This window comes from Emys orbicularis, chromosome 9, assembly GCF_028017835.1.
Source record: "Emys orbicularis isolate rEmyOrb1 chromosome 9, rEmyOrb1.hap1, whole genome shotgun sequence".
NCBI classification, from domain to species: Eukaryota; Metazoa; Chordata; order Testudines; family Emydidae; genus Emys; species Emys orbicularis.
Window position 1 is genome coordinate 26,737,901 of NC_088691.1, and position 16,868 is coordinate 26,754,768.

The window sequence follows — 16,868 nt, forward strand, 5'->3', positions numbered from 1 at the left end:
CATAACCTCTTTCTGCTCTCACATATTAGATATTTAAATATCTGTATAGGATAATGCTATTTTTTTTTCTCATCTTTCTGATGAGTAGAATTAAAATATGTAGTAACATTACTCATTACTCCGGCTATCTGCACTTGTAAAAAGTAGCAACCATTTTTGTTAAGAGAAACAATGATTATTTCCAGAAAGCTGATCTTATTAAACATTAATGAAATGCTGAGAGAAAAGAAGAGAGACTAAACAAACTTTATGGGCAAACATTCTGAGAGGTGAAAATAGGCATTGCAACTGTGGAAGTATTGTGCAATATAATATAATCATATGAAGCACATTTTGAAACAATGCTTAAATCTGCAGACTTGCCATTGCTACTACGGAAGAAGCTCTCCATAACTACATGGATAGTAGTATTTACTCCTTAATAGCAACAGACTACAAATACCACAGTGGTGCACAGAGATTTTGCCATACAATACCCATTAAAGTAATTTGGAATTAGGTAGCTAAAACCTCAGTAAATTGAAGTGTTAAAATCGTGACAAGATCATTACAAGTCAATAGTGTTATCTAATTAAGACAAGTTTCAAATTGACTTGCACTATATTTTATAACCAGCAAAGTTTGTTAAGATGTAATACATCCAAGATATTTAACTTTCTTCAAGCTTAACATTTATCTTCCAGTGGATTCCTATTCATGCTTACAATACAGACTGAACAGATTCATTCACTGTATGACAGAAAACATGTAAACATACCTATGACTATGTAGTGGAAGTCTTATGGCAGTAGTTTTATGAAGAATCTTTTAAATATTTTTTTTCCCTGTTTAACACATTTGATTGAACTCAGTGGAATTTTCTTTTACCTTGGATACACTGGATATGTCCATCTTCAGTTCTAATTGTGAAAGTTTCTCCTGGGTTTACCTGCACAAGTATAACCTGAAAACAAAAAACCCTGTAATTTCAATAAACGTCATTTAAAATATTTTAGAGATTTAAAACAAACAAACAAACAAACAAACACTTTCCTTTCCAGTCTCGTCTTACAAAATTTCTTACAGAAGCAAAGAGGGCAAGTTTAGAAATACTGATAATGTGGGCTGAATTCCCATCAGTCTCAATAAATTATATAGTTATCCTTTATTCTGAAACATTCAAAATTGTTCTGATAATACCTACCAGTCATTTCTTCCCTAGTTACAGTTGAAAGGTAAGCTATACTTTACTTTTCCTTGTCAACTTTGTTTTCCATAAAATTTCCCTTTTTTTACTTTCCCTTCCCTTTTCTAAAAAGGGAAACACCACCACATTATCTAAAAAATAAATACTTTATCCAAAGTGAATACATTTTGCTTTACAGTCTTCTCTATGACACCGCCTCAACAATCTCAGAATTAGATTGACAAGATCGGGTATCTAGAGAGAGTATTTATAAAAGATGTTTTACCCAGGAGTATATTTTAATCAAGTTTCCACACGGAAAATAGGTTAAAATATAGTTTGACAATGAGTTCTCCAAAGACCAATTAATTTTTCTTCATAAAATTATTTCTGAACTTGGTCATTAACATTTTCCATGCCTTCTCTTTTTGAGGATGAGAAGCCTATAATTTTCCTAGACATATTCAACCTACTTAAAATTTTGCTTTATAATCAAATAGATATAATGTCTTGACTGTTGTATCTGACTGTTTGAAAGAGATAAAGCCTCTGGTTGTAGTCGGTGTCAGTCTTATTTCTGAAGACAAAACCCTTGTGCATTATATTTTATATTGAAAATATCTTTATAATCCATTCTTTGTACCACTGTACAGCAATAAAATAAAAAATTAAAAATTGCCTTAAGCTTTAAGTTAATTCTCAGTTTGTTTTTACAATTGTGTGTTTGGCTCTGTGGCTTGTAATAGCTTCTCTTTGGAGGAGCTGAAGCAGAAGGGCTGGGGACAGCAAGTTACGCACTCAGACAGTGGAAACGTGACAATTATTTATTACAACCTTTTGATCAGATGTGCAGGGACAGGAAATGTTGCCAAGTTAACACTACCACAGCTGTAAAGTAAATACAGACCCTCCAATTCACACAAAAAGGCTTCTATGTTACTCCCAAAACAAAACTCTAGAAGACTAATTTCCTAGCTTTTGACACAAAATTAATATTGATTAAATAAGCTAAATCTTAAAGGATAAAACAAACACATTTAACCCAGGATTAACAAACAAGGTTTTAGTCAGTTCAAAATGAAGACATGCCAGATTTTTGCCTGTGCTGCTAAGTGTCATGATCAAAGTTGTTCTAATTAACAGCCCAATGAACTACACATAAAATTTTAAGTGCCTGGCTTGTTTGCATGCAGAGACTACTCAATTTAAAACCTGAGGGAGCTCACTGAGGATTACTTGTCCTGTTTTCTACTTTGTTTGCCTTTTTCACTCTATTGTAAAGATTAACAATGTCAGAACTATTAAGAAAAGGATAGAAAATGAGACAGAAAATATCATAATACCACCATATAAATCCTTGGTATGCCCACAGTTTGAATACTGTGTCCAGTTCTGGTTGCCTCATCTCAAGAAGGATATAGAGGAACTGGAAAAGGTTCAGAGAAGGGCAATAAAGATGATCAAGATTGTGGAACGGCTTCCATACGAGGAGAGTTAGGGCTGTTCAGTTTAGAAAAGAGGTAACTAAAGGGGGGAACTGATAGATGTCTATAAAATCATGAATGATGTGGATAAAGTGAATAGAAAACTGTTATTTATCCTTTCCCACAACACAAAAACCAGAGATCACCTGATGAAGTTAGTAGGCAGAAGGTTTAATACAAACAAGAGGAAGCACCTTTTCACACAACGCACAATTAACCTGTGGAACACTCTGCCATGGGATGTTGTGATGGCCAAAAGTATAACTGGATTAAAAAAAAAAAAAGAACTAGCTAAGTTCATGGACGATAGGTCCATCCATGACTATTAGCCAAATCATCAGAAATGCAACCCCATATCTCTGACTGCCAGAAGCCAGGAGTAGATCAATCCAACTGCCCTGTTCTGTACACTCCTCCTGAAGCTCTGGTACTATCCACTGTCATACAGTATAAGGGGCTTGATGGACCATTGGTCTGATCCAATATTGTAGTTATGTCATGTAATACAGAAAAACCTCACTACCCAAAAAACTAAGTGAATTTACTTTGTATATTGGTGGTTTTTATATGGACATTTAATTTTTGCCTCCTTTAAAGAATGATGGGAAGCAAAAAGACTTCAGGAATTATTTACTGCTGATGTTAGTCAAGAATTAAAACAAACACACACAGATTTAACAAATTTTTACTTCAAACAATGAGCTATAATTTGCCTTAAAATAAATGGGATCACATCCAACTAATCTTACATTCTCGATACCCTGCCAGTTCATACAGGAACCAGGATGGCTGGGGGACAATTTAAACCATGTATTATAGTGAAGTTTTGCCTGTGGTTCAACCTACATTTTCAGTGGGTTATAGGAGCAGAGTATACATAGCCTAACCACAAGAGAATGCTAGGTTTACGATGGCTAAAACCACAGAGATCCTAAACACTGTCTATATAAAATGGTTCAAATAGTTAAATCCCCAATGTCTGCCATGAGGCATATTAGGAAGGCAGAAAAGCCACAGCAGAATTCATTAGAGTGCTCTCCCAGCTGCACACCTCACACACTGTGCAGTAACCCACCCTGAACCTCTCATTTCTTAAAAGGCATACATGGATTTACAGACTCTTGCTGTGCAACATAAGTAAGCTTATTAGAATTTGATTTTTTAAAAAGAGTTTTGGATAATATCTATGTTTATTTTTAAACTTTTATTTTTATCCATTTAAATTTTCACAGTTTGCACAAAATTATGGGTTTTATGCATTCCCCCCCCCCATTTTATTGATGTACATTTTCACAGTTATGGGAAACTGTGAAGGAGCAAGCAATAGGGGAGACTGAAAATAATTTAAAAGATTCAAAAAGTTAAAGATTTATAACCGTTTATAGTAATTAAAACAAATAGTCTACATCACAAGTCAATATCCTTAAATCAAACTCTCAAGTTCAAGTAGATTTATTACTTTGTCTAATTGTAAATTTAAATAATCATCCATTCAAGTATTTTTTCATTAGTTTGAGAGTGTCTGAAAAACAATCGACATTTACCATTTAAAACCTAATAATTCCAAGCCTAAATATAAGGTAAGCAGATGCTGGTGCAGGTTGTCTCGAGGTATTTGGGTGGCCCGTCCAATGATGTGTTCTACTTCTCTGGTTGAGTGTCTTTATTTGGTGATGGTGGTTTTGAGTGTGTTACGGTGTACATCCCAGACTTTCTCCTCCGAGTATCCTCTGTGGTCTCTGAATGCCTGGCTGTAGATATCAGATTTCTTGGTGTGTTTGGTGTGGTAAGTGGATCTATGAAGGTAGGTAAGGCGATCGGTGGGTTTCTTATATATAGTTGTCTGTAGGGTTCCATTGTTGAAGCTGATCGTGATGTCCAGGAAGTTGTTGCTAGTGTGGGAGTGTTCCAAAGAGAGTTTAATGGATGGATGGTGGTTGCTGAAGTTGTGGTGGAAATCTATGAGGGAGATGAAGTCATCTGTCCAGAGGATGAAAACATCATCAACGTATCTCAGCTACATCATTGGTTTTATGATCCATTACAGAAAGTAATTTGGAGATTTAAATTTTAATTGCAACAAGCATTGTTTTGATTAGTTGACTATTAATGATTTAAACAATTTCAACCATGGCCTGTTCAGATGTAAGGGGGGGGGAGGGGGGAGAGAAATCATTCCTACACTATGGCTAGTTTCATATGCATAACAGTTCGGATGCTGAAGTGTAGTTAAACCTTCTGGCAGATGACGACAACTGAGTTAGAGATTGGCATGGGCTGCAAAGTTTGCCTCTAAATTTAAAGTTTGAGGTGGTGTTCTTTTGAAGAGATTATGCTATAAATAAAGAGAAATGTGGGCTCATAGGTCACAGCTGAAACTGAAATCAATACTAATAATTCAAACAGTAACTATATAACAACCTCTCCACGACACTGTATGCTAATATTCGAGGAAGCATACAGAAAGGTATCACTGAACTTATAGAATTAGCTACAGAAAATTCCTCATTCTCAGAAGAAGTCCAGACATATAGGACTTTGGAAATACCTAATTGCCTTGTTAACAATCATTCTGCCAAATGCTGCAACAGCCCAACACTGTGCCATGTTATTTTAATGTGTGTGTGTAAAATGGCATATTGTCTTCAAAATTTTCAGAAGTGCAATCACCTCTGCTGCTCAAAGTGAAAGCGCATTGCAAAATTAGTTGTTTAAGTGAATTTAGAGCTTTACCACAGTTAAAAAGAATTTTCCCCAATGAGTGACTTTCTCCAACTCTACACTCTCTAGATGGATGATGTCTGCCCTCTTAAGCCTTCCATGCAGAGGGAATGAATACCAGGATTCTAAAACCCCAAGTCCTTACAACACAAATCTGTGAAGCACTATCTAAGTAGTATAATCTGCTCTCATTTGCATCAGTTATTATGGGAAAAGGAAGAAGATAATGTCCAGAGAACAACTATAACATGTTAAAATATTAGCTTAAGATTCTTTGCAGGATACAGCACTCAGTTTTCCCATTCACTTTTCAAAGCAAGTGGCTGCCAGGAACACCTTCAGAATAAGTTTTTTGATATCCTACACAGAGAGAGGATTATGACAGTATTCAGGATTAAACTAAACTGCTTTCTATATACCAAGTGCTTTCAGGAACCTGGGATAATCCATGCAGCAGGTCCCACAAGGACACACTTCTCTGTAGGGTCCAATCACTGCAGACCAGACTTTTAATAACTAGCATTCTGCCTCTTGCCTAGCCCAGTTTAAGACACACCAGATGTCAGTTGCTGCTGGAATAAACACTAGTTTTGTGACATTATCCAAAAAATATTTTCCTCCCAAATATAGTGCAGATGCTAAATAAGTCATTGCTAAAGCAACTCTGTCTGAGAATCCATTCTTGAGGTTCGCCCACATAATGGCTATGATGTAAAAGCATGCCAGATCTTAAAAAGTCAGACAGTCAGCAAGTCCTCCAAAATGGACAAATGGAATGAAACTTCCTTTAGTTTCAGGTACCATGGGTACCTCAACTAGTGAGAAGCAGAGATGAAGTTCCCCAATGATCTGATTTTTTTTTTTTTTATAACTCTGCAGATCAAGTTAAAACTCCAGCTGGATGAAGCTCTTGAACCTACCCAAGTTCTTTATTTTCCTGATGGCTCGCTGCTGCATGAAGACTCTGGGCTGAGGAAAATGGCTGCCACAAATTAGGGAAGAATGACAGCAACTACAGCTTTTATAGCAGTAGGGTTTCTCTGAAGCACCCGGCCCCACCTTTCTTTTTGCCTCAGGGATCGCTACATAATTTAAGACATGACGCTGGGCTGCTTTAAATCCAACAATGATGGCATCTCTGTTTTAGGCTGTTTTAGGATTCCTGTAGGAAATTGCTGTGCAAGCTGTGCCTTTGGCTCCTCTTCTCCATACACACTCTTTTGGGGTGATCTCATCCACTGAGAGCTTCAACTACGAACTTTGTGTTGATAATTCACATCTATCTTCCTTCTATCCAATCCTATCTCTCTGCTTCCTTCTGAATAGCTTGCTGTCAACTTGAACTTAACATGGCACAAATGGAACAAGTTATTCCTCCTCCAAAACATTTCCCACTCTCTCCTATTCACTACTGCTGAAACAACCACCATCCTACAAGTCACAAGGCCAGAGCTGGGTAATCTTTGACTCCTCTATTCTTCACAGTCAGGCTGTGTTCAAATCATGTCATTCGTTTCTTCCTTTCAGCACCTCCAAGATCCCACTCTTCCCGCTCAGACAGCAAATGGTCTCATCTAGGTCCTCAGCATCTCTCACTTTAATTACTGCAACCTCCCTTTCTTGATGGTCTTCCTGACACCCAAATTGGTCACCAACTTCAATTTACTATTTTCCTGGTGTAACATGATGAATCAGCTATTTGAATATTCTCTCAACTGGTGAGTGTCTAGAAAGAGGGATTTCACCTTGCTAAAATGCTAGGGTAGGATAGTTTATATGCTTTTTAGCTTTTGTTTATTGTATGATATAAACTCTCTCTTAAAATTTCCCCAAATCCACACCCACTATAGTACAAAGTATAACACATTCCTTTGCTTGTTCCTTCTCTGAAAACTTTCTAGTTTATCAATATCTTTAAAATAATGAGATGTCCGGAACCTAATACAACATTTCTCAGTGTGATCACGCTAGAAGTGTACAGAGACTATAATCTCTAGGTCACATAACACTTCCTCTTTATATTTAGTACAATGCAGTAACCTTTAGAATACCATATCCAATTGCAAACTCACTTCTAGCTAAGTGTTCCCTAGATGTACTAACTTACACTTTACCACGCTGAATATCTTTTTTTTTTGCCTACAGTTCTAATCTCACTAAGCACTCGTGTTATTCTTATGTCCTCACTGATATTCTGATCTCCTTCCAAATTATCATGAACAATTTTCATTAGTGTGCTATGAACTCCTTTTTGTAGATTATTAATGAAGATATTAAATATCACCAACCTAACCGATCCTTGCTATATCCTACTACACCTCTCTCCAACATAATTATTTCTTTATGGTACTGCAGCCAATTTCTAATCCATAGTGGTATTTATATTTAAGACAGTTTGTTATAATCAAAGATTTTGTGAATTATTAAATGCTTTATTAAATCCAAATACACACTTTTCTTTAATCCATTAATTTTGTAATTCTATAACAAAGCAATCAAATTTGTCTAGTGAAAAATATTCTCTCTAAGCTTTACTGCTTATTTTCATGGTTCCATCACCATCTAGATTCTTAGTGATTTTTTTCTAGTCTCCATATTTGCGTCAGAAGTTAGAATGAAGACAGCAACAGAAAAACTCTTCTGATTTTGAGTATCAGTACTACACTTACTTTCCTTCCATTTCCTGTTAATGCCCCAATTTTCAAGGCGTTTTCAAACAAGAATTGTCAGTAGTACAAGCACAATTGCTCTACTTGTTCTATAAAGCACATAGCCCAATTATGGGCAGTACTGAAATATGCATCACTCCAAGTAGCTTGTTAGGCAATTAATGCCATAGTAGGCAAAGTCTAAACTGACTTATGCATTCTAGTTTTACAGGTGTACTTGCCTGTTGTATGCTGTCCCCATTAACCATATGAGGTAGAAGTGGCACTTCATTCATTATAGGTGTGGCTTCTAATGGAGGCGGCTGGTCGGCCATCATGGCTAAAATGACCATTCATTGACAGCGTCGCACATCAACCACCTGCTGAAATGAAAATACAGAATCAAGATCAGGAGCTATTTTTATTTTAATAACTTTCTTACTAGCCTCATTTTTATAGACGTTTGCCCTTCATATGAGGTGTCTATCTTTGAAAAGAAAAATATAGCAGCGTAGATTCTCTTCTTCAGAAGAAAGATTTTTTTTATATTAATTGGTTCCTTTACTTACACCACTCATACCAACTCACTGACATTTGAAAGTCCCAAGAACAAAAAGAAAGAAGACTTCCTTATTGCACAAAAAATAAAACAATTATCCCAAAGATGTTAGTCATTTCAATTTGAGATGAAAAAAGTTACTACAAGAGCCATTTTCAAAATCACTGCAACTTTAAAAAAAAAAATGCACAAATTATTGGTAATTCCAAGGATATTTAGCAGTTTTGAATTTGGAGCAATATTTATTGGGTGTATCTGTAGGCCCACTACATTACAGACACACTAAAAGCCCAAAACATTTTCTTGAGCGTGATGCTAAGGAACAGACTTGTGCCATACAGAACCTTACTTCTGTAAGTAAGTTCCTGAAATTCATTATATGCATCTTTAAACTGAAACAGCACTATCACGGAGACATCAGAAGTAAATAACTAACTAGGGCCCTGTGTGTAATACAGTTTCACAGCCATGTAAATTACTGCAAAAAGGTGGGTTATTTTAAAATTGCTGAATTTTTACGCTCCAGAATTTAAGCTTCAATAGAAAGAATTAAGTTTCTAAGTCGCCAGTTTAGCTCACAGGGTGGTACAAACCTCTAAGAGTTTTTACAATGCAGTTGCTTGTTATCAATAGAAATGTCTGCCACAAACTGAAAAAGTAAAGTTTAGAGGCAGCATAAAATAAATCAAAAAGTTAGTAGCAAGAAAGACTACTGACTGGACTGGGATGGCTGAGAAGGAAAGAGGAGTGCTGCACAGTTCTGGGGTCTCTATTGTATATTTATGAGGTCTAATGTACTGCATAGGATAACAGGATACAGGAAATGCTGTATTACATTTAGCTGATATTTCTTTCTCCCTCTCCATCTTCTACAATTTAGACAGATTACTACAATGCAGCCTTGAGTATTTCAGTTTATTAAATTAGCAATCTTGCATAGACTGAGTTAACTCAGTGTATAATAGTAAGTTCTCTTTTAGTCTGCTGCATCACACTCCATATTGGGAAAAAATGATTCCTGTGATTATTTCAGCACTTAATGATGCATTTACACCATGGTAGCAATGGTAGGAGCACTAATGTAGAGTGACTGATGTAGTTTGTCACCATGCCATCTAACCGTGTTCAGAGTAGCTCTACAGTGAAGGTGGGAGAAATCCCTGAAATCCTTGGTGCATACAAGGTCAAAGAGAGCTACAGCATCTAACTGAAAAACATTCCCTCACTCAGGAAGTTCTCATGATAATTGACATAGTAATAGTTTTAGTTCAAAGCTACTGTAACTTCTCACAGCACAGTATTATGAAATATCAAACAGTACCAAATACAAATAAATAATGTAACTGGACACCAAACACCTTTTAGCTTTGCTTTTAGCAAAGGAATTTTAAGAGAACAACTGGGACTGCACAGGTGTGAGGGCAGAAATTGTCCCACAAAGTTTATTTTAAGCATGCCTACATTAGTAAGTTACTTGCATCCTGAATAAAATAATCGTTCACTAAGTGATATTTTTGATCTGCTGCAAACAAAATGTACTGATATCTGATTGCATACAATTATTCCACTTATAATAACTGTATGGTAATGTTGCCATTAGCAATCCTTAAAGTAAGAAAGTCACATGGCTTTCACTGTACAACTCCTGTTTTTAGTGGGTTAAAGCTAAATCATTAAAATTATCCATAGCATGAATTTAGCATACATGAGTCATCCAAAATTTTGCAAGACTGTCTTTGATCTAAGAATCAGTCATATCAGAAGATGGAAATAAATACTTAACAGCTAAGAAAAAACCCTTATGGAAACAGCATTCAAATAATTAATAAAAATATCAAATTGTAAAAATAGGTATACAAATTATCCTAACACCTGCAACTTCAAATAAATATTTAAAGTTTCTATCCCAGTCTCAAACTTCTAACATAAAATAATGTATCCTGGGGAATACTGCAACCTCGAGGAAATTTCAAATATAAATACTACTATGTTGTGGCAGCCTTAATTCAGAATGCTCTTATGTCTGAAGGTGTACTTCTATTGACAATTTTTAAATGCTACATTATTGCAGCATGAAAGTAATCAGCGTAGTAAAATACAAGTTTTCAGCCTTTGGTCCTGTGGTGTCCCAAATCAATTTTTCTGATTATATACTGTATATAGCAGGGGTATCAAAGACGCAGCCTGCATGCGGCCCGCGGAGTTATTTGCTTCGGCCCGCCAAGCTCCCCGCCCCCTCCCCCGAGTTATGTCCTGCGTCCACCAAGCTCCACTCACCTGCCGCCCGCCCCCCCCCCAAGTGCGCTGCGTCCCCGCTCCTCTGCCTACCTCCAGGCGCTTCCCACTGCCAAACAGCTGTTTGGCAGCGCTTAGCACTTTCCAGGAGGGAGGAGTGGGGAGCCGCACGCTCAGGGGAGGGGGTGGAAATTTGGGGAAGGGGTTGGAATAGGGGCAGGGAGGTGGCGGAGTTGGGGTGGGGACTTTGGGGAAGGGGTTGGAATGGGGTGGGGAAGGGGTGGGAAGAGGCAGGGGCGGGGGGAGGCATCAGTGATGCGGCTCTCATGCCAATGTACTAGTCCTCATGTGGCCCTCGTGGTCATTTGAGTTTGAGATCCCTGGTATATAGTAAGAATTCACAGCCCTATTATTTCTTCTATTACAGTGGTATCTAGAGGCACCAGTTATAATCAAGGCTCTATGTACTAAGTGCTGCAACTTTGTATTTCTTGCATTAACATTTTGAAACAAAGCTTACGCTAGGGAAGGAACACAAGCCAGAACAGGAAAAGAACAGGTTAAAATATATTTAGATAAGTTAGATGTATGCAAGTGGGCAGGGCCTGATAAAATTCGTCATAGGGTACTTAAGGAACCAGTGAAAGCAATCTTGGAACCGTTAGCAATTATCTTCAACAACTTATGGGAATAGTTAAGGTCCCAGAGGACTGGAGAAGGGCAGTAATAGTACTGCTGATCCATATGTCTAGATTTGACAGATCGGTGGTGAAACTTCCTCTTAAGGGCAGGCGTGTATATCCACAGCTAGCAGAGGGTAGCCCTGGAATCCTTCAAGGTATGGAGGGACTCATCCGTCTTCTATTGAAGAGGTGCAATTAATCGAAGGGGAGGTCCTTGATGGTATTCTGGACCTCCCTAGGGACCCCTGATGTATAGAGCCATGACTCCCTGAGCATGACTAATCTAATGCTAAACAGGAAAACTGTTAAAACTACAGTATTTACAAACTAGATGATTTTTATTTAGTAAAATGAAGCCAAAGCTGCGGACACTAAAGATTCCGACTCAGACCATGTGGTGGGAGAAGGAACTGGAGAGGCAGTCTGTCTGCTCTGCTCTTATCCCCTCGGTCAGAGGCATGATGTGAGCCAGGGTGCGTGCACAGACCAATGGACAATGCTTTCAAGTTTAGTGGCTCTAAGCGCATGATGCGCATCAACAGGGACCATCACTCGAAGAAGAAACTTTACTTTCCAAAACTTCAACCCCATTTGTCATTGGTGGGATATGCTATTTTAACAAAATTTATTAAATGAGTCTAGCTTAGTCTGTTGGCCAATACTGCAACAAAATAGTGCAATGATTAAACTTGATAAATTATTAGCTTAATATCCAAGTTCTGGTTTGGTAAAAATTAGTTTTTGTAAGGCTTGGGAAAGCTATTTGCACTGAATAAATCCACAGGCCACCCTTTTACTATTTATTAATAAAAGATGAACTAATACACAAATTCCAAAATTCTGATTTAGGTCAACCTGAAGAAGGAAACTAATTCCATCTGAAAGCATCATGGATTGTGCTATTTTGTAGTTTTCTGAGTTGCAAAAGCATTGTGACAGTCTGTATCCCTAAATTCACCCCTTTTACAACAAAACTATAATGGATTTTGTACAAAGTATGCCTTGTGAGGGACCATTTGAAGACTTGATGTGCCAATCATTATTGTTCTGACAAAATAGGTGTGGTAACATTGCACGTAAAAGTTATAAGATAACATTATTGAGACATATTCCAAGTTTAGAAAAGCATGCACAAACCAGTTCCTCAAAGACAAAACGCACACTTACACCACAGCCAGGTGTCAACATAATCAAATGGACTATCACCTGGTTAAGCAGCCATTCTTTGGCAGAAGAAGGGTGTAAGTGAGAAATTTACATTTTGGCATTAGAACAGCTTGAGGTTCCCATGCAAACAGACTGTGTCATGAACCTCAGCTGGAGATGATTTTCAAAGAGGCAAATAATTATAAAAGGTGAGAACAGAGAAGACAAATCCTCTCTCCCTTTATGTCTACTCACAGCAACCACAATACCTGAGGTATATAGGAAACAGGTTGGGGAGAGAGCCTGGCTGAAAGATTCAGCCAATAAAACTACTACTAAATGTGGTAAGATAGACTTTCAATTTGAATTCACTTAGCTTGTTAAGTTAGGTATTAGTTTGCATTTTACCTTTTATTTCTTTATAACCAATTCTGACTTTAAGTGATTACAAGTAATGAGGCATTAATCTATCTTTCTGAAGTTAAACTTGTTTTATCTAAACTAGTGTGTGTTTGGACTGAAGTTGGTTGGGAAACTCCATTTGAGATAAGGTTTGTGCAGATCATTTTCTCTTAATTAAATAATGGATTTTTAATGAGCTTGTATTGTCCAGGAGGGTAATGTGCAGTACAAGCACCACATTTCTAGGGAGAAGTCTGGGACAGGGAATTTGCTAGTGTCGCTCTGTACTGTAATATAATTCAGGAATGGCGGGCTAGAGCACTCAAATACCACCACTGGGAGTAATTTACATGCTAGAGGCTGTGTGAGAGCAGACAAGGAGTGGTTGCTCTCATAGCGAAGTAGTGTAAAAGGCACCCCATTTTGGAAAATTGAGGAGACAGTTGTTCAACAGTCCAGATTGTACCCTAGGGAATGTCACAAGCATATTCCGAGAATTAATCAGTGGGCAGTAGCTACATTTTCTGGGACTTTGTCACCGTACAGTGTAGGTTTTCAAGTCAGTATGCAATTTAACTTGTTAATTTTAGTAAAATTAGATTTTACAAATGTAATTCTTGCCAGATTCATTTCTCTACAGAGGTTTCCAAATGATGTATTAATTGGAGGATCTGTTTCCAAACCTTTGTTTAGTTGGAGTATGAATTAAAGTCTGGTATAAGATGCACTCTGCTATTTTTTAAAATAAAGAAACAAGGCTTCTATATTCTTTTGATACCCACAAGAAATAGAGTTTTGATTTAGTCTACCAATCTGCAGTGCTTCCCACAAACAAGCCATCAACAGCACTGTTTTGGTAACAGAATCTTAAAATCAGTAAAACATCAAAATGCATCATCCATCCCTAAAAGTAGTTACTCAAGTTATTTTCAGTACATATTCTTTTTAAACTTTAGTAGCTGAAGTTAACTGCACATATAATTTGGCAAATGTGCTTGAAAAGTGAAAAATAGTAAAATACAATTAAATCAAATATTCTAACTTTTGTATCTAAGTACCTTTGGTTCTGGTAGACTTTATTATGGAAGGTACAACAATTGAAAAAACTTGATTATGTTTGCATTCAACAATACTTTAACAAGCATCAGCAAGCCTCACATTTTTGTTTCAACTTTGTGTAGTAGTTCATTAAACTACACCTCTACCCCGATATAACACTGTCCTCGGGAGCCAAAAAAATCTTACCGCATTATAGGTGAAACCGCGTTATATCGAACTTGCTTTGATCCGCCGGAGTGCGCAGCACTCCCACCCGGAGCGCTGCTTTACCGCATTATATCCGAATTCGTGTTATATCGGGTCGCGTTATATCAGGGTAGAGGTGTATCTGGATTAAGTGCAGTGTAATATGTACACGTTATGGTCACACATTTACTTCTGTATTATGCTGCTTTGTTCTAATATAGTTTTCAATCCCTTTCAACACTGGCATTTTTGAGACTGCCAACCAAATTAACACTTAGGATGATTCTCCTATAGCCTCCCAAGAGTTGAATTCTAGAATGCTGGATTACTGTTTACACAGAATTGAGGCAGCTAAACTTAGATACCCTATGTGTTGTATGCATAATATATAAAGATTCATAAACTTTATCTCACACTACTAGAAGATCAGGTAAAAGTAAGTAGGTAAAAAATGTTTCCTATTTAAACTTCCCCATCAGAAGTACACTTGAGTAATTCAATATTCTGATGGTATAATTCAGGTAATCATATTTAAAAAGAAAAGTTACAAAAGAAAGCAACATTTTCCATAGGCAGTATCTATTACAAAGGCTTCTAAGAAAAACAGAGAGAAGTCTATATGACTAGCTTCCCACAAAACAAATACTGTATATAGCAGGGGTAGGCAACCTATGGCACGTGTGCCGAAGGCGTCACGTGAGCTGATTTTCAGTGGCACTCACACTGCCCGGGTCCTGGCCACCGGTCCGGGGGGCTCTGCATTTTAATTTAATTTTAAATGAAGCTTCTTAAACATTTTTAAAACCTTATTTACTTTACATACAATAGTTTAGTTATATATCATAGACTTATAGAAAGAGACCTTCTAAAAATGTTAAAATGTATTACTGGCATGCAAAACCTTAAATTAGAGTGAATAAATGAAGACTCGGCACACCACTTATGAAAGGTTGCCGACCCCTGGTATATAGCATTGTGACTGACCTCACTTGCAGATATAGGAAAAACACAGAGACTGACGGCTGAAACACCAGCCTTCCCTTCTTTCTTGCTCCCAAAATCCTCTAACACACGCTGCTGCGATTATTATGGATTCCCATTGACTTGGGCTCAGTATTACCAAATGCTTAAATGAACACAAGGGGTCCAAAAGTAGGGGGGGGGGGGGCAACCACACAGATAACAAGAAATGGGTAGCAGTGAAGTGACACTAGATCAGTGGTTCTCAAACTGTGGGTCAGGACCCCGTTTTAAATGGTGTTGGCAGGGCTGTCATTAGACTAGTTGGGCCTTGGGGCCGAAGCCCAAGCCCCACCCCCAGGCCTGAAGCCCAAGCCTGAGGGCTTCAGCCATGGGTGGCGAGACTCAGGTTACAGGCCTCCCACCTGAGGGCTGAAGGCCTAGGGCTTCAGCTTTATGTCCCCCTCCACCTCCAGCAGCAGGGCTCAGACTTTGGTCCCCCCTGCTCCTGGGGTTGTGTAGTAATTTTTGTTGTCAGAAGGGGGTTACAGTGCAATGAAGTTTGAGAACCCCTGCACTAGATATTAGTTCCTCAACAATGAAATGCTTTACTTAAGAACATTTTGTTTAAAAAAAAAAAGGGGGGGGGGGGGTTTTCAAATATATTTTACTTCAATCAAAAAGTTAAAGGTATATGCAATATTAATATACAGGAAATGTTAAATATCAGACTTTTACTTAAATTAACAGAAGGTATCTAAGCTTAATAGGCAGTGTTTAAGATTAAGGGGAGAAAAAAAAAAATCAAACTGAGTCTTTTGCCAAGCAAGTTAATAAAACTATATCCACTGGGATCGTATAATGGAAACGCCATCAAAACTTTAACATAACATCTCTAACAAGAAGCTATGATATGAAGTCATTATTAGTTTTCCTTGACAAGATATTACACCTCGTATTTTATGCAAAAACTTGCAGTTGTTTTCAACAAAAAAATTCACAACTGGTATAAAACACCAACAGTAAGCAACAATTTACAATAATTAACAAGTTTCTAGTGAAATAAATCTCCTAGGAAAAGCAATGTGGATATTATAAAGTCATAGGCAGACTTGTAAAAGTAGAGAAAAATCCAGTCATTTATATTCACAGCTTGAAGGTCTAAAGAAAGTAGCACAGAGAGTTTTTCATGAAAAGAAGCAACAACTAATAAAACATCTTGGGAAAAAACACTCCACAGAAAAGCAGCAGTGCTTTTTTGACAGATGTTTTATCAGGGTTTGTACTGTATTTTGAGCCAGATTTTTCCTGATAGAAATAATTTTACTAATTTTTATGAACATTCATGCTACTTTTGAGTAATCTACTTTTATCTTAACACCTGAAGTAAGAATTCAGCATGTACAAGGCTCTTAATTAGTAACAATATCTATTTTAATGTAATAAGAGGGGGAAGGAAGAGAGAGAAAATTAGCCTGTTCTAAGGAGAAAAGGTTGTTTATACTCAATGTCTGTATGGATTTTTCCCCTCCAGTCTTGTATAATCAACAAAATATAATTGCCTTTTGTTTTATTCAGATGCTAGATCAGTATTTATTTCTGGATTTAATACATTTTAGA

The 16,868-nt window shown here is 37.2% G+C and overlaps 1 protein-coding gene across 1 annotated transcript in view; it reads right to left on the reverse strand.

Annotated features, from left to right (window-relative positions):
* LOC135883414 (fibronectin type-III domain-containing protein 3A-like) overlaps window positions 1-16,868 on the reverse strand; it is a 72,596-nt gene that overhangs the window by 38,377 nt on the left and 17,351 nt on the right. Inside the window, exons 2-3 of the mRNA XM_065410513.1 lie at window positions 8,261-8,398; window positions 868-943 (exon numbers count right to left, since the gene is read on the reverse strand). Coding sequence (XP_065266585.1) covers window positions 868-943; window positions 8,261-8,371 — 187 coding nt within the window. The 5' untranslated portion in view covers window positions 8,372-8,398. The remainder of the gene's footprint in view (window positions 1-867; window positions 944-8,260; window positions 8,399-16,868) is intronic.